The sequence below is a fragment of the Pleurodeles waltl genome, chromosome 6 (assembly GCF_031143425.1).
Source record: "Pleurodeles waltl isolate 20211129_DDA chromosome 6, aPleWal1.hap1.20221129, whole genome shotgun sequence".
NCBI lineage: Eukaryota > Metazoa > Chordata > Amphibia > Caudata > Salamandridae > Pleurodeles > Pleurodeles waltl.
The window spans coordinates 1,581,847,819-1,581,865,803 of record NC_090445.1 but is presented as its reverse complement, the minus strand read 5'-3'; the positions used below and the strand labels follow the sequence as shown (position 1 = coordinate 1,581,865,803).

The 17,985-nt window shown below is 49.7% G+C and overlaps 1 protein-coding gene across 1 annotated transcript; it reads left to right on the top strand.

Annotated features, from left to right (window-relative positions):
- Positions 1-6,473: 6,473 nt before the first annotated feature.
- LOC138302173 (uncharacterized) lies at positions 6,474-16,450 on the top strand. Its single transcript, XM_069242523.1, has 4 exons — positions 6,474-6,505; positions 9,892-9,989; positions 11,910-12,009; positions 15,498-16,450. Exons 3-4 carry the CDS (start codon positions 11,952-11,954, stop codon positions 16,145-16,147), a joined length of 708 nt encoding a protein of 235 aa, XP_069098624.1. The 5' UTR covers positions 6,474-6,505; positions 9,892-9,989; positions 11,910-11,951; the 3' UTR covers positions 16,148-16,450.
- The last annotated feature ends 1,535 nt before the right edge of the window (positions 16,451-17,985 follow it).

The following is a 17,985-nucleotide window of genomic DNA, read 5'->3' as shown; positions in this document are numbered from 1 at the left end:
GGAGATGCCCCTGTGGCAGCAATAGATCCTGATGACAGTGAGGATGAAGAGGCTGAGGATGAGGACAACAGAACATCAGTTATCCGTTAGTACTTCCAATGACACACAGGTGAGACAGTGCAACTTCACATTTCTATGACTATTGGTGCCTTTTGTGTGGCTGTAGCATGATGACATTAACTTCCTTTTACCTCTACTTACTGTCACCTATGGTTTGTCATTTTACAGATGTTGGTGATATAACAAAGGTGTACTGATGTTCTGACTACAGCCAGCTACAGATCATTATTTCTATGCTCTGACAGTGTACAGTTAATTTGCAATGGATGTGAATAGTTCCATAAATACACATTTTCAACACATAAAATACTAGTAGTCGAGTAGTGTTAAAGGGTGTTTATTGTAGTGCTAATAAATTGAGGGGAAAGTGCAATGGAATGGGGTGATGATGGAGGGAAATCCAGGATATTGTTCCAGTCTCTTGGTAGCACAGGTGCAGTGTACATGGGGCCATAGAAAGGGGAGCAATGGCAGTTCAAAGTGGACAAGGTGACTGAGTAGGACACAAGGGGGACAATCAGGAGAGTCTCATTTCCTGGCGGGGGTCTTGGCAAGTGTCTCTGCCTTCTGTCTGGGTTGCAAGGAATGTTTGCGGGGTGGTTCACCTTCTGCAGGGGGAGGGGTGCTAGTTGCCTGTGGGTCCTGTGGCGGGGCCTCCTGCCCACTAGCAGCAGCGGAAGTGGAGGGCTGGTCAATGGACTGGCTAGTGGTAGGGGCCCACTGGGTGCTGTTGCCTCCCTCATGATGTTGGCCATGTCTGCCAGCACCCTCGCTATGGAGATCAGGGTGGTGTTAATGGCGTGCAAGTCCTCCCTGATCCCCTGATACTGTCCCTCCTGCTGCCTCCTGTTCTCCTGCACATTGTCAAGGATCTGGACCATCGTGTCCTGGGAATGTTGGTAGGCTCCCAGGATCTCGGAGTGTGCCTCCTGGAGAGTCGGTTCCCTGGTCCTGTCCTCCCCCTGGCTCAGAGCAGTCCTCTCAGTGTTCCTGTTGGTCTGTGCCTCTGTCCCCTGAACTGTGTGCCCACTGACCCCAGGTCCCTGATTGTCTTGGGGGCGAGGTGTGGACTGGGGTCCCTGTGCAGCTGGGCACACTGCTGATAGACGTGTCCTGGGGACAGAGGTGTGGGTACACTGGGTGGGTGCTGTGGTGTTGGATACTGACGGGGAGGCTCTGTGGTGGTCTGTGAATAGGCTTGGGTGACCGGCTGTCCAGTGGTCCCTGATGTGCCAGGTAAGTCATCCAGATCCTGAAGTCCAGAGTTACTGTCATCACTGGGGGCATCTTCTGTTGGGGGTGGCACCTCCTCTCCACTGACATTGACCGGGGTACCCGTTGGGATGTAAGTGATGTATTATGCTTCATGTGTATGACATATTGTACATCCCTGGCTCCCCCTCTCTCGTTGGTGTTGCCCTGTCACCTTTGATTGTGTATGGTGATATATTGTGTGATTGTTAGTTTCCCCATGCCGTGCATGCTTTGGTGATGGATGTCCATGCAGGGCTGGGAGAGCTGTCCATGCATTGGTATGGCAAGCAGGACTTTGCATTGGTGCTAGTCATATGTGTAGGTGCAGTATGTGGGATGGAATGGAGTGATGGGAGTGAGGGTGAGGGTATGTGATGGCATGCAGGTATGGGGGGGTGATTAGTGGTAAATGTTGACTTACCAGTGTCCAGTACTCTGGCTACTCCAGTGAGTCCCTCAGGATGCAGTAATGCCAAGACTTGCTCCTCCAATCCTGTGAACTGTGGGGGAGGAAATGGGGGTCCACCGCCAGTCCTCTGTATGGCGAGCTGGTTTCTTGCTGCTATGGAACGTACCTTCCCCCGTAGGTTGTTCCACCTCTTCCTGATGTCGTCCCTTGTTCTTGGGTACTGTCCCACAGCGTTCACCCTGTCCACGATTCTCTGCCATAGCTCCATCTTCCTTGCAATGTATATCTGCAGGACCTGTGCTCCAAAGAGCTGTGGCTCTACCCTGACAATTTCCTCCACCATGACCCTTAACTCCTGATCAGTGAAACAGGGGTGCATTTGTGGGGATATGGGTGTTGTGTGGTGTGTGTTGGTGAGAGTGTGTTGAGGGATGTGGTAGGGTGTGTGATGTGGGGGTGTGTGAGGGATGTGTGGTGTGTGGTGTGTGAGTCTAGTTGTTGCAGTGGTCTTGGTGTCAGTCTGGTGGCAATAATTTGTATTCGTAAAGAGTTGTGGGTACTGTGGGTGTGTGTTTCATAGTGCTGTGGGTGTGTAGGTGTGGTGTGTGTATGAGTGTCAGGTGTGTGTTTTTAGTATTAGCCAATATGGTGTTGTTTTGTATGTGGGTGTCCATTCTGAGCGCGGCTGTATGTACCGCCTATGGTTTATCGGTGTTGAATGTCCGCCGTGGTGATTCGTGGGTCATAATGTGGTGGGCGTTGTTCTGTTGGCATAACGGTATGGGTGTTGGGACCGCCACTTTTGCACTGACCTTTAGGCTGGCGGATTTGTGTATTTGGCTGTATTCTGCCGGATTGGTGTGTGTGTCATAATATGGCGAACGGATGTTCACCATCGCAGCAGTATGTTGGCGGCCGTCAGCGTGGCATTTACCGCCAATGCCATAATGAGGGCCTATGTATCTTCCCACCAAGGCAACTGTTGCTGTGGCGCTGTATTTGGGGGCAAGTATTCATTACCAAATGAATTCTTCCACAAAAATAAAGTAAATATCACAATTTTAAACGATGTCCATGGTTGCACTTTGCAATGGTACCTGTAAGTGACAAGTTGTGCTTCCAATTGTGAATGTGAGTCAGTACATTAATCTCTGTGGAACAATTATTTCATCCCAATGATACATGATTTGTACTGCATTACACAATGTGGGACACACTGTGTGAAAGTTTGCCTAAAGTCATCAACATGTACTCCTACTCCCTTGCTCATTGTTCTGGCATTGTAATATATATGCAACCATAAAACATGTTTGGATAGTAAAATTGCCCCTGGCTCTGTTGCCTATAATGTGCCTACTGCCTATAGTCCAGGGGTTTTCGTATCATGAATGGGCGTCTACTGGGCACATATCTGGCACCTCAACACTTTTACTTGGGAGAGGTGGGAGTGGATTGGCTGGTTAAGGCAGAGGGAGCTGTGGTGGGTGATCTGGTTGTACCTGTATGTGTGACAGTTGCATGTGGGTCTGGTGTTTGTTGTGTATGTTTGGTTGTGTGATGTTTGCTGTGTGCAGCATTCAGGTGAGTGTGGTTGTTTGGGTGTGGTTGTTGCAATGTGCGTAGTTGTGCTTTTGTGTGAGTGTGTTAGTGTAAATGAGTGTGTCACTGAGTTGGTAGCTGTAGTTCTGTTATATGTGGACATAGTATCAATAGTGTGTATATGTTGCGTTTAGGATGAATGGCATTGTGTGTTTTCTGCATGTAAATGTTGTGTTGTGATGGAATGACAAAGGATCATGGTGTGTATGTAGTGTGTTGTGTAGGGTGTTATGGAGGTGGACACATATTGCTTAAGTACCTGTGGTGTGTGTTACGTGCATCGTTTCCATAGCCACTTCCATTGTACGATGTACATTGCTTCCCACAACTGTCTTCCTCCATCAGCAGTCCGCCGCACAATAACGCCTGCAGGACTGTAACATCTAAATACTGCAGGCAAACCTCTGTCGGCTTGACAGAGTACTTGGGACTGCGGTAATCCCATCAAGATCTAAATCAGAACCTAAGTAGGCCATAACAACTTTACTACACCAGATTTGCTTGTCAATTTCTTTGAGATCAAAATTTGTACAAAATAATTTTATCTGTGGATCCCAGAGAATATATTTTCTCCTCTTCGAGCCCTGGATGATAGAAAGGAGAGGCTCTGAAGCGTTGGTGGTGGCTGGAACGACAGTCATTGAAGTTTCTGGGGTGGAATGGAGGGCAGTAGAACTATTGGTGAACAGCAAAAAGTCATTGCTGCCTCTTTTGCCTGTATTTTATTAGGTACTTCACTTAGGCCAAGTTTCAGCAATTGCATTACTGTCAGCTACACACCCTTCATTGTCGGCAACCCAAACTCAACATGGGAACAAGTATCGTGACAAAGGTGCCAAGAGCCTTAATGCAAGCAAGGAAAAATATGTTTATCACCCTAGGTTGGCCACAGAATGTCAGCTATAACTGGGGTGGAGTGGGCCCCTAACATCTCCTGGGCCCATGTGCCACTGCATCTGCTGCACTAGTGACAGTTACACCTGGGAAGTTAGGGCAGACACACACCAGAATGAAATAACAGGCTGTGCAGCAGCCACATTCGTGAACTAGAAACCATGATGCTTTCCTGTAGTGAGCAATAACAAAGCATGCAGGTGGAGAGCAGGAGGCGCTGTGCCATGCCTGTGGCTAGGAGGCTGCCCGAGGGTTCAATCATCGCCCGCATGGCGCCTCGTGCACCCTCTGAAGGTCTGTCAACGGAGAAGCAAACACAAAAACATGTGTCCCTGACAAGTGTAAAGAAACGAGGCACTCTGGTAGGGTGAGTTTACGCTCAGGGCAGGTCGTGGAGAGTTCAGGCCCAGCCATGGTGGCGAGGCTGCTGCGGGTGCCTTTATCTGGTGAACGGTTTTCTATGCGCCCTCATGTGTTCTACGTTTGTTTTAAGAACATTTGGGAAGGCAATTACGGGCAGGGACAGAGAGGCTTCAAGGCTGGATTCATCCCTGCAAATTGCTTGAACATGTGATTATTCTCTCTCCACCTCCTGCCCTTCGTGCAAGATCTGACACGTATAACCCATTAAACATCTGACCAGCAACCAGAGGTAATATCAAACTTATCAGGATTGTAAAAGTCAATCATAATAAGCACGCAAGGCCATAAAATGCTAGGTCATAGCAAACATAACCGCCGCCATGTTCCCTATCTCATTACATTCCTCCATTCCGAGCACGTGGGGATCATGAGCGAAGCATGTGCACCCCCCCACACACACTATATTCCCGACCTTGATGCATTCATGGAGGGCACGTTAGTAAACACACTTGAGCGGTACTTCTACACACATTTTCTATTCACTCACTTTCGGAGAAATGCAAAAGGAATGCTGCACCAGGTGGAGTTTTCCAGCTGTCCTTCTGGAGCTGTCGCATGGATTCTTCTGTGCTGTCCTATGCCCTCTGCCCTCTGGGAATGGAGCCGGCTCTGCAAACTCACATTTTGGGGGATATTTAAGACCCCTAGTGCCACCTTAGTGCTGGTAAAACATCATTTTCTTGACACTAAGGCTGCGCTAAAGTGTTTTTTTCCTGTGCCATACTTACAAAGTGGTGCGTTGCATTGTGCCACTTTGTAAAACCTTGCGCCACATTATGCCTGTTAGAGGCATAATGTATGCAAGAGGGGGCATTCTGGCACTAGGAGGCCCGCAAAAATTATGCAGTGAAATTTAACAGATTTCACTGCGCCATTTTGGCATCGTTTTTAACGCCTGCTTAGAGCAGGCTTTATAATGACGGTATCACAGAAACTTGCGGGCATCCTTGCACTTTCTTACACTACGTCAATATTTTTTACACTAGTGTAGCAAAGCGCCAAAAATATTAACACTATTGTGTACCGCCCTGGTGCACTGTATTATATATATGACGCAAGCATGGTGTCGTTAGGTGCTGGTAGGTCTGATGCGCCACTTTTTATTAAATATGGGCCTTTGTTTCTCTGTGGAGAAAACATTTTTCCTGTTGAGAGGCCCTAGCTTATGATTTACAAAAGATGGCTGAGGCAACAGAAAAGACCGCAGGTGCCCCTGTCACCGCTGATCATTGACATCAATGAGGTATGGTAGTACAGGTACATGAGTTTGGGGAAACAGCCACTTTATTCCCTCTATCAGAGCACCAGTCTCTAGTCATGAATTATATATTCTAACTCAGCAATCTGTAAACAATATGAATGTATAAATCACTGTATTTAAAAAAAAACAAATCTCTGTATTGCAGGGGCAGCCCCTCCACGTGGGCGGAGGAACGTCGCCCCACCAAAAAAATGCCCCCATAACAGAAAAATAAAATGGTAATAAACTTAGTTTATTACCTTTTTTTCAGTGCCCCGTCCTGAACCGTGTCAAGACGAGGGGTGGCAATTGCTGCCAAGTGGCAGCAGGGAGCTTTGCACATGTTTAAAGTGCGTATGTCCCTTTGGCCGGCCATCTTGCGATGGCCAGCCACACATGTGCCCTTTAAACATTTCTAACCCACTAACCAAGCTGTCATAAGACAGCTGGGTTAGAGAAGGCACAACCTAAGTGCTGAGGGAGCCCGCTCCCATCAACCCCGATGCTGGTTTCATGCTTGTAACAAGCATGAAACCAGTGTCAGGATTGGCTTGTGCAGTTTCCTGGTTACCGTGACGTTGCGCGTCGGAGCTGGGAGAGACAACGTGAGGAGAGATCTTCTACAGGTAGGTGCCTTTTGTTATTGTATGCTCCCCTTCCCCCGCCAATTGTAGATACTGATCACGGAGTAACTTACAGTGATTAATCACATTATTCAGGGAACATCGTTATTGTGTACATCACAGTTGCAGATATCAGGTGGAACACTACAGACAACTGTCTGAGAGATGAATTGATTATTTTTGCACAGCCGTGGCAGTGCCTGTAACAGCAACATGTCACTGGTGCAATAAAAAAATATAAATGTTCAGAGCTATAAACATGACAAGAAATTCACCCCGCACCTACACCCAGTGTAAGGAAAAGAATGAGAATCAGTCGAGCATGGAAGTGTTGATAATATGATCTGGAAAAAACAATGGGGGGGAATACATATGCCCAAGCCGGTAATCTATTGATCAGGCAGGATAGGGGGTGACAGTTATATAGACGATGAAGGAGCATTCATGGGGGTGTCGGTGTCACGGAATGCAGATTGAAAGCTAACAGGGTGTGCCAGCTGGCAGAGATAGGGTATTTTCCCAGGCCTCTAATGTCCTCCCTGTGCAAGGCCTGGCTCTCAGCCTATGCCCAGGCATTAACAAAGTGTGCCCAAACGGAGATCACAGGAGGTGCGGGAGATTTCCATCTGTGTGTGATCAAAAGCTTGTCCAGCAAGAGAGCCAGGTCGAGAAATTGTAAGCTGACCCTGTTTCTCTTGGTCCAGTGCGTAACTCTCATGTGTGTAAGGTTATATTCTTCGTGCAGCGTGCCAGTTGAGTTGTGACATCCTGCCAGTATTGGGCAAGCGAGGGGCACATCCAGAACATGTGTAAGAAATCTGCGTCCGTCATAAAGCAGTGGGGACAGGCACTGACCATGCAGTGGAAATATCGGTTGTTTTTGTTCGGGGTGAGGTAGGCCCTGTGGAGCATGTAGTACTGCATAAGCCAGAAGCAGGGGTTATGAGACACTAGGGCAGGATAGGCAGGGATGTTCTGCTACTCTGTTGGCACAAGGGCAGCGCAGGTCACCATCCCAATGAAGTCACAAGGGGGCAAGTGTTATGGCTGCATGTGTGCGCGACAAGCTAGCAAGCTAGCGAGTCAAGTGCTGGTCAGTCCCCATGACGTGTAGATATTGGATTGTGAGGAGTATGATTCATGCTTCTGCTGTATGTTGCCCTACTGTTCTCCCAATGTACTAATGAGTGAAGTGTATACTAGGAATTGGTCCGGAAGAAGCCACCTTTATTGATGAGTGCTTACATTAGGAGGAGGGATTCTGTCCTGATATAGATCCCTTAGAGGAAGAGGATAAATGCCCACCTCATGCCAGGTGCCCACTTCCGCCAGGAAAGTGACCTGTCTCCCCCATGGCTTGAGCATATATGTCACTTCATGGGTAAGGAGGAGGCATCCATAATGGCAGCAATAGGCAACCCGCAGAAGGGTGGGTCGGGCGGTGGTGTTCTAGGAATGGGATGGAAGAGGTGCTGAATGTGCTTGCATCCCACTGGGGGGAGTCAGTCATAGTGTCAGCCAGTTGGTGGCCAAATAGCCACCGGGAGACCCATTGCATTTGAGAGGCCAAATAATAGTGCTAAAAGTTTGGCATTCCGAGACCTTCCTGATTAGTCAGTAAATAAAGTTTACCAAGAGCTATTCTCCCGTGTGTGGCATGCCAGATGAAGTCACCTGTCAGCTGCTCAAGTGATCGAAAGAAGGGCATGGTGATGTAAAGGGGAAGGTTAGCAAAGAAGTATAAAAGGCGAAGTAGCATTACCATTTTTCTAAGCACTATGCCGCCCAACACTGAGATTGGCATGGTCCTCCAGAATGCATCTATGCCTGTAGCAAGGACAGCCGGCATTATGTTAGGTTACCCTCCAAGAGGTCAGCAGAGCTGTGGTAGATTCAGATGCCCAGGTAGCATAACATGATGGGTTACCATGCCAAGAGACTGTCGTTGATTTGAAGCACAGAGTCGGTCTCGTGGCATAGAGGGGGAAAAGCAGAATTTATCCCAGTTGCATATCAGGACTGAAAGTTCTGCAAACTTGTTAAGTGCCAGTGCTATCACTGTTGGGAGACTCTGAACATCCCTAAGGTAGAGGAGCATGTCATCTGCATAAAGGGAAACCAATTGCAGGCCGTTGCTCAGTGGTTTACCCCAGCGCTGACCCTGCTGTTGGAAAACAGGCACCAGTGGCTCAATCGCCAGAGGGAAGAGCAATGGAGATAACAAACATCCCAGACGGGTGCCTCTGTGGATATTGGAACAGATATAAGGGAAGCGCGTTTTTACATGGACCAGAGGCTTGGTGTAGAGGAGTTTTATCTGCAACTGGGTTGAGCATTTTAAAAGTTCCAGCACTCCGCTCATCATCCTTTTGTTTTGCTAAAGTTTCCCTAAGTGGAAAGGGTATTTCCATTCGTGGGTCCAGTGCTCACTGTGCCACTGGATTCAAGCTAGCTTGGCTGATCAAGGGTGATATCCTGAAGCTGGTCCCAAGATGCTTGTTTCTGGTGCAGAGAGAACCAGACATAGCAGTTTGGGCTGGACTGTTCACATGCAGAACAAGGTCAAGACTGATTTGCATACGGCTGGGCCCAAACTGGGGTGGCATGGTGAGCAAAAGAACAATGGATTAAACCCAAATCTGTGACTGGGGGTGAGTGTTTGAGAAGTTTCAGCATTCCTTTGTGTTGCTGTAGAGTTTGACCAGGTGGATTAAATGAGTCCCCAAACCAAACCAGGGTAGCATCTCAAACAGGTAAGCCCATCCTAATGAATCAAAGGCCTTTTCCAAATCGAGCACCAAGCAGCCAGCTCGGTGCCAGGTGGAAGGGGCATATTCCATAACATGAAAATGTCTGCGCAAATTCAGCTAGGTGTTTCTGGCAGGCACAAATCCATTTTGATCTGAGTGTACCAAGTTTGGAACCAGCAGTGCAAGGCGGTCCGCTATTATCTTGGTAAGTATCTTATAGTCAGCATTGAGAAGTGCCAGTAGTTGTTAAGATTCCAGCGCGGAAGGGTCTCTACCAGGGTTTGGTAATGATAAGAGAAGGGCCTTGTGGAGTGAAGGTGGAAGGTAGGCCAGGGTTAGTGCCTCGTCATATAATGCCTTCAGGTGCTGGACAAGAAGGGGAGCATATTTTTTGCAAAATTATGGTGGAAGCCCGCCTGGGGGGAGGGTCTTGCCAGTGGCAAGTGCTCAGATAGCCTTCTTAATTTTGAAGAGTGTGATGTCACTGTTAAGCTCCTCTCTCTGATCAGGGGGCACTTGGGGGAGTGACACAGACACCAAGAAAGATTCAATCTGTTCTGTGTGCGTGTAAGTCGCCGGTGTGTATAAGGAGGTGTAGTATCTTGTGAGCTCTGTTTGAATATCTTTCTGTGTGTGCAGATGGAGGGACCCGCGGAGAGAGAGAGACTCGGTCTAGTCTCTCCGCGGGTACGTTTGGCACGGAGGAAGTGGTGCGGAGGTGCCCTATTAGAGGACAGGTAAGTGGGGAAGGGTTTAGTTAGGGGCTTATAAGGGGGGTGGAGGGTGGGGTCGGCCTCTTTCTCCGCGCCGACATAGGTAGTTAGGGAGCGTTTTGTTTGAGTTTTTTTCGGGCCTTGAGGTAAGGAGAGGGTAGGTAGGGACCTTCAGGCAGCAGGGGCGGAGAATTTCTTTCAGCACTCAGACATCAGCACCGGGAGCAGGGGGCAGCGCACACAGGCCGGCGGGGGGGCTGCATTGCGGGGCAGATTCCGGCGAGCTGGAACAGGCGCGCGGGATCGTGCTGGGCCATAAATTAGCGCGCCCGTGCACAACATCGGGTCGGGCGCGCCACACCCCCGCGGGGGACACGGCGAACGCGTAAACGCGACACAAGCGGGGAGGGCCCCTTGGGCAATACTTTATTTATTATAATAAAAATAAATAAATAAAAAACGATATAAAACAAAGGGAGAAGAAGGGTTTAGGCCCGTGGGCCTAAAAAAAAAATAATAATAATAAGAAGAAGGTCAGGACAAAGGGGGCAAGCAACAGGCTGACTACTCAGCAGGGGGAGCCCCAGCGGGCCACACCCCGGCAGGCAAGGAAGGCCCATCGTTTTCTGGCCCTCAATAGGGCCACTGGTGGGGGGGCATAAATAAAAAAAATAAAAAAAAAACAACCCATAGATTATAGATATATAAAAAAAAAAAAAAAAAAAAGCTGAGAGACATGGCAGCAAGCCATGACGCAGACGCAGTGAGGGCCGCGCTCCGCGTGCTAGGCGAGGCAGGATGGGCGGATCTACTTAGACCAGGAGTACTAGAGCAGGCCTGGGTGGGAATGTCACGCCCAACTAGGGCTGCATCGGGGCGGCATGCGAGTCCCAAGAGTCAGACGGGGATAAGGACGAGGGGCCTGTGGCCCCCGGGCAGGGCGCAGTTGCGCAGCAGGAGCTTCCCAGTGCACATAGCCCGCTGATGTTTTATGGGGAGGCACAAGGCGCACAGGACGCGGGTCCGGGAACCACGGGGGCAAACAGCGCAGCAACAGGGGCCGACCCCGCAGCCACTGTGGGACATCTGGCTGGGGAGGGAGGGTCCACATTGCAAAATGGGGCGAGCGAGCAGCCTCTACCGGGGCCCAGCGGGGAATTTGCCCCGCTAGATTTGTCATACCACAGGGGAGAAGGACACAGCCCCGGGGGTTTTGGGGCGCCAGTAAAGAAAAGAGGCAAGTACGCGGGAAAACCCAGAGGGGGGCCGGGGAGAGCCAAGACAGCGCCCCGCATACGAACCAGGGACTTTGGAGGCGCAGACTCCTCACACGCAAGGTTGGGTGGGCACAGTTGTGTAAGGATAGGGAGGAAGCGAACGCTCGCAGTGAAGCGACCCAAAGGGCCAGAGAGGCCAGAGAGAACATAGGAACGCAGCAGCCGGGGCCGGGAAGCGGAACCTGGGTATGGGTCCCACAGTCAGGAGGGGATCAGAGACAAGAGGCTTGTGCGGCCGAAGGGCTAGTGGGCGCGGGGAAGCCCGGTGACGCATACGGTCACGGGGGTAGAAGTAAACCAATGCCAATGACGGAGGTTGGCAAGAGACGGGCTACGCCAACTGGGCGCAACACGGCCCAAACGCGTTGGTACGAAGCATTGGAGGGGTCTGCGGCGGCCTTCTCCCCCCCGGGGGAACACGGGTACCGTCCCGATGGTGTGCGTCATGCGGGTACGGAGGCGAGTGAGACTACATCAACGAAGGCAAGAGGTTTTGCCCAACAAAGGGCCATTGGGGAGGAGAGGATGAGTTGGAACTGGACTATGAGGAGGAAGGGGATGAATGGGAAGATGGTGAAATTCGGGATTTGGAGGTGAGCGGTGTCAAAAAAGGTGGGGGGGAGGGCGCAAGAGCGGCACAACCTCTTCTTCATTCTCTGTGTTACAGGATACATTTCCAACAGAAGGGCCCACAGGGGGTCGGCAAGCCATGCCGCGCGGCAGAAGCCTGAAAAGAGTGCCAAGGAGCTTTGGAGATAATGTCGGAGGTAAGAGATGGTGGTCGATGTGGGGCGAAGGGGGAGAGACAACAAGGGAGGCTAGCACAAGTAGGTCCATTGGGGTAGGAGACGGGTCAGTTTTTGATATATCAGGCACTAGTGCCATACAAGGTACGGTCGAGAACAAGGATAAAGAAGGCACCGCCACGCTAGACGCAGCCACAAGTGGTAAGGCGGATGCGAGGGAGACGACAGTAGTCGACAAGGAAGGGGGAGGCCATAAGAAGTGTCTGCCGTATATGGGTTTGGCTATGCCACTCGGTTCCCACATAGCGGAGAAAACAAAAGCCAGAATATGGAAACACGAATATGTGGATGTTTTTAAACTACTGCATAGGGACATACAGGCTAAGGAGGGTTCCAAGGAGGAGGAGTGGGAATTAGCGCGCAGGCCCAGGGTCCCTATCACAATGGATAATTGGACATCGGCTTTCTTGATATTTGCCAGTATATACTGCGAGAAATACCCGGACAGGGCCATTGCACTGTTTAAATACATGGACATCATTAGAAAGGCACAAATGCATTTCGGGGGTTTCGCATGGCTCAGTTATGACGAGGAATTTAGGGCTCGGGTGAGTGTTAATCCGGAGAAACCTTGGGGTGATGTAGACCCAGAGCTATGGATGCAATGGATGGCATCGACGCAGGCAGCGGCGTCCACTCATACAGCGAGTGGACTGCAAGTGATATATAAGCCCTTTCAGGCTCGCCCCGCGCTGCCACAAAAACGACGGGGGCAACTTCGGGGGCCTGTTGGAACGTTAACAAAGGTTTTTGTTCCAGAGCACAATGCAGGTTTAAACATGATTGCTCCAAGTGCGGGGGCCGAACATCCAGTCATTCAATGTTTCTCTCTGTCCAGCCCAGCAGAACAGTGGAGAGCTTCGAGAGGGAGGGGAGCTCATGGCGCTCCTGCACCAAAGGGGTCCTACACCAGTTAGACTGGAATTTCTGCTGCCTTGGTTGCGCATTTACCCAGATACGGACAAAGCGCGTTTACTGGAATGGGGTTTTCGAGAAGGTTTTAGAATAGTTTACCAAGGTCCCCGGAAAAGGATATGGGCTGACAATTTGCGGTCAGCCAAAGAACGGCCCCAGATAGTGCGCGACAAATTAGCAAAGGAAGTGGGCCTAGGCAGAATAGCAGGCCCTTTTTCCGAGTGGCCAAGTGATTCTCTGATGACATCCCCTTTGGGAGTGGTACTCAAAAAGGCGCAGGGAGAGTTTCGTTTGATTCACCACTTGTCATGGCCCGAAGGTGCGTCAGTTAATGATTTCATTGCCCAAGACGACTCCAAAGTAATTTACGCGTCAGTCGATGATGCAATAAAGTTAGTCCTAAGGTGCGGGAGGATGGCGGAAATGGCAAAATGCGATATTCAATCAGCTTTTAGATTGCTTCCTATTCATCCAGAGATTTTGACCTTTTGGTCATGCAGCTGGATGGCAAAATTTACATGGACAGGGTTCTGCCCATGGGCTGCGCGATATCATGCGCGCTTTTTGAGACCTTCAGCACTTTCTTACAGTGGGTCTTTGTGAGAACGAGTGGTCATAGGTGGGTGACTCATTACCTGGATGATTTCTTATTCGTAGGAACAGCTGCATCCGGGGCGTGTGGGCGGGCTCTGGACACTTTTCAGAGGCTAGCGCAACAGGCAGGTGTACCTCTGGCCCCAGAGAAAACAGAAGGGCCAATGCCGATCTTGACCTTTTTGGGTATCGAGCTGGATGCAAGAGAATTGGTCGCTAGATTGCCAGCGGCGAAAGTGGGGGAGATACTGTATTTCTTAGCATTGGTGCACACTTTGCGTAAAATAGATCTGCGGACGGCTCCAAAGCTGTTAGGTTACCTCAATTTCGCGTGTAGGGTAGTAAGGGGAGGTCGGCCTTTTGTAGGCACCTGGGACTTTCCATGTCAGATGCAGTACTTCCACACCATAGGATACGAGTTTACTTGACATTACGAGAGGACATTAGAATATGGGAGATCTTTTTGAAAAATTTCAATGGAGTACCGATGTCTTTTGGTGAGTCGGACACGGTGTGGCAGGTCCAAATTTTCTCGGATGCGGCAGGAGCGTCGGGTTTTGGCTTATATTGGGATGGGAGGTGGTGTGCGGAGACATGGCCTGCATCTTGGCTGCAGCAGGGGAGAAGCATCGCGTTTCTGGAGTTTTTTCCCCTATTAGTGGCGCTGGCAGTATGGGGACAGGAGTTAGCCAACAGGACAGTGATCTTTCAAGTAGACAACATGGCGGTGGTAGAGTTGGTCAACAGGCAAGAGTTGGTCAGAGAGCAAGGGACCTCAGAGTTTTGCGCTTGTTGCGGCAGTTCATGCTTTTATGTTTATCTTTGAATGGTATTTTTAAAGCTGCACATATACCGGGGGTTCACAACAAGATTGCAGACTCCCTATCTCGTTCCCAGTGGCTGCGTTTTCGCGAATTGGCACCTGGAGCGGAACGGAACAAGACTGTGGTCCCGGCAGACATTTGGGAATGGGGGGCATGATGATCACGGGGCTAGTGGAGATGTCATTAGCTGTAGCTATGCTGCAAAATTACAGACTTGCATGGTTGGAGTTTCAATCTTTTGAGCAGTTTGGGGGCAACTTTTGGGCGCAAAGCCTGCGAACGCTTGAAGCACGGACCAGACGTTTCGTGCTTTTTCTGATCAGGGAGGGTTTATCTCCTGCTACAATTGGGGGAAAACTGGCAGGCGTTTCTTTTTACGGGAAACTCTTTTTTGGTTATGACCCAGCGCACAATGATTTGTTGGGTAAAATGTTGAAGGGCTGGAGCAGGGTTAGGGCCAGTGGGGATAAACCAGCAAGAGAACCCATTACGTTTGAAATACTGTTAGAGATTGTGCAGGTGTTACCAGTTTGTTGTACGGATGAGTACGAGGTGTGTTTATTCCGTTGTGTATGTTGTGGATGTTCTTTGGAGCTTTTCGAGTGTCTGAGTTGTTGGGGGTGGGGAAAGAAACTGGGGTAAGGAGGAAGAAGGTGTGCATGCATAGGGACAGGTTAGGGATATGGCTCAGATGGTCAAAGACGGATCAGCTGGGTAAGGGCAAGTGGATATGGCTGGAAAAAGGGGGCGTGGAAGTAGCTTGCCCGGTAGCAGAATGGATTAGTTTCAAGGCCAGGTGGCGGGGGGCAGGTGACTCAGGCGTTTTTATGCATGCATCAGGGAAAAAGCTGACTAGTTATCAGCTGTTACAAGTTATGAGGATGGCACTTGGAAGGATAGGGCGGCGTGCAGGGGATTATGGAACACATTCATTCAGGATTGGCGCAGCGACTGCGGCAGCCCATTTGGGTTGGGATTGGGCTAAGATCAAGTCCATAGGGAGATGGAAGTCTAGGTGCTGCGAGCGGTATGTCAGGCCTTGAAGAGAACAAAACTGGAGGGTGGGGAGGGGGTTTAGCTCACTAATACAGTTTTTACAATGTTTTTTCTTTGCAGGATGTGTGGCTGGGCCGCAGAAAGACAAGATGACGACCTGGTTGGTCGGCCATTCGTTCGTTCATTGGGTGGCGAAATTTGCAGAGAAGCAAATTTACGGCAGATCATTGGGACTGCCCAGCAGACACCATGAAGTGCGTTGGTGGGGCAAGAGTGGTATGAGGTGGGGGAGCCTGCTCCCATTTATCACGGGTAACTTGCCGCAGTGGGGATGCCCAGACCTGTTATTGATTCATCTTGGGGAAAATGATTTAGTGAAGCTATCGGGGCTCACTTTGATACAACTGATGCAGAGGGATTTGGAACTTTTGAAACAGAAACTATGCGGGACATGCCTGGTATGGACGGAATTCGTGCCAAGAAGGGCATGGAGAGGGGCACTCAATCATGGAGCCATCGAGCGGGCTCGAAAAAAGTTGAACAGAGCCATGAGAGTTTTCTGCTGGGCCCAAGGGATCAAGGTTTTAAGGCACGGGGACATAAAAGAGCAGGAGAAGGCTTTGTTCCGAGATGACGGGGTTCATTTGTCACAGATAGGAAATGCGTACTATCTAACAGAGCTAAGGTTAATGTTAGAAAGTGTATGGGGAGTAAATTTGTGGATCAGAACACAAAAAATAAATAAAAAAATAGGCAAAGACACGGGTTGAAGCCGAATCGGTTTGTTTTTCCTTGGGGTGGGGCCTCATGGGTTTCACTGGATGGCAGGAGATGGGGGAGGGTGGAGAGCCAGATGCGGGCTTGTCCACCCTTCCAGGGGGAAAAACAAGGAGGTGAAGGATGAGAGCGGGGGGGTCGGCTACAAGCAAGGAAGGCATGGGAGGAATAGGGGAGCGTATACGGTAGGAGAATTGAAGGGAGCTATTTGAGGAGAGAATGAAGGCAAAGGAATTTGTAAAAGTTAAGGTCTGGTTTAAAAGGACGATATACAGTTAAATGTTAAGTGATGTTTGTGTTTAACCCCTGTCCTAAAATAAATTACCTTTTACACCAACAAAGAGTGTCACGTATGTATGTCCCGAAGAGTTCCAGACCCAGCGCCTAGGGCTAGCATAGGGAGCTGAGTCTGCTTTTGGCAGATGGTCCAGGCAAGTAACGCCCTGATCTGTCGGCCTCCCATGTGTCCTGGCAGAGCGGACCGTTAAGTTGAGGCAGCACACCCTTTTCATCAGTTCAGCATGTTCTTGTTGTATTCGGGCTAGGCGTTTCCCTCCTTTCGGTAGATGATCACGCCTGTATCTCGTAACCCATCAAAGCGCTTTCTATGTCTGTAATTTTGCGGTTCAGTTGTTAGCGCATGTTCCAGCCATTGGCCAGGCAGTGGCCTCCTGTGGCCTCCTTAAAGACCAGTGAGCAAGAGGTAACTTTGTTTGCTTTCAGGTCAAATATTCTATGATGCTACTGTCAAGGGAAGCACGAAAAGAAGGATCTTCCAATGCTGCAGGCTGCAGCCGCCATGTGGGAACAGGAGGAGAACTGTGATCCCAGCTTAAGCACAGGTTGGAGTGAGCTCTGCCGAGATAGTCTATGTGAATGACATGGGGGACTAGATTATGGGTGTTGACCAGGCAATCCATGCAGACATAAAGGTCATGGGCATGGGAGTAAAAGAAGTATACCTTCACAAAGGCATTACACTGGCACCATATGTTAAGTAGTTGTCAGTGAGTCAGCCAGCTGGACAGCACAAGCGCATTGGATGTAAGAAGAGGAGGGAAGGAGTGGTCCAGATCCACCCGGAGGATGCTGTTGAAGTCCCCTTCCAGCAGCCAAAGGCACCCACTCCATCACAACAGAATCACTGACAGAGTGTCCAGAAACGCTGTTTGCTCAGAGTTGGAGATATATATAGCTCCAATCAATATATGACAGCCTTCTAGGTGGCCCTCGATAAATACGTACTTTAGGTCTATGATCGTGATGTCTGCAATGAAAGGACCCCAGCTCTAATCCACACTAGTACACCGCAGGCATACGTGGAGTAGTTAGTGGAGTACACTTGCCCACAGCAGTGCTCCTGTAACCTTGCAGCCTCTGCCTGAGTAATATGGGATTCCTGCAGTAAAGTTATATGTGTTGTTCAGCAGCACAACTAAAAGTACACTGCAAATCTGCTGGAAGGGCTTTGCATGCCCGAAAGTTCCAGGTGGGTATGTTAGTGGTAACCATCATGAGAGAATGTGTGAGAGAGTGTTTCTAGCGTGATTGAAGTAAGTGTTGTGGAGTCTTCCTGCTGTTATGGTATAGAGACCAGTGCGGGTAGCAACAGAGTACCAGTATAAATCAATGAAAGTAAACTCAAAATACCATGGAGGTAGGAGGTGCAACATGTTTCACACAAACTTATGAACTGAAGGCACCAGGAGAGGCCTACCAACAAGGGGGCATGTGGCAGCATATGGCGCATATGGTCACAGTAAATCCTCTGTGTTGAAACATTGTGAGGCATCTGCCTTTATTATACGAATGGCCCCTAAGCCGGGGCAGA

Coding starts and splice junctions, on each gene's coding strand:
- LOC138302173 (XM_069242523.1), top strand. CDS start 11,952: ATGCCGCGCGGCAGAAGCCTGAAAAGAGTGCCAAGGAGCTTTGGAGAT. Junction 12,010..15,497: donor CTTTGGAGATAATGTCGGAG/GTAAGAGATGGT, acceptor TTTTCTTTGCAG/GATGTGTGGCTGGGCCGCAG.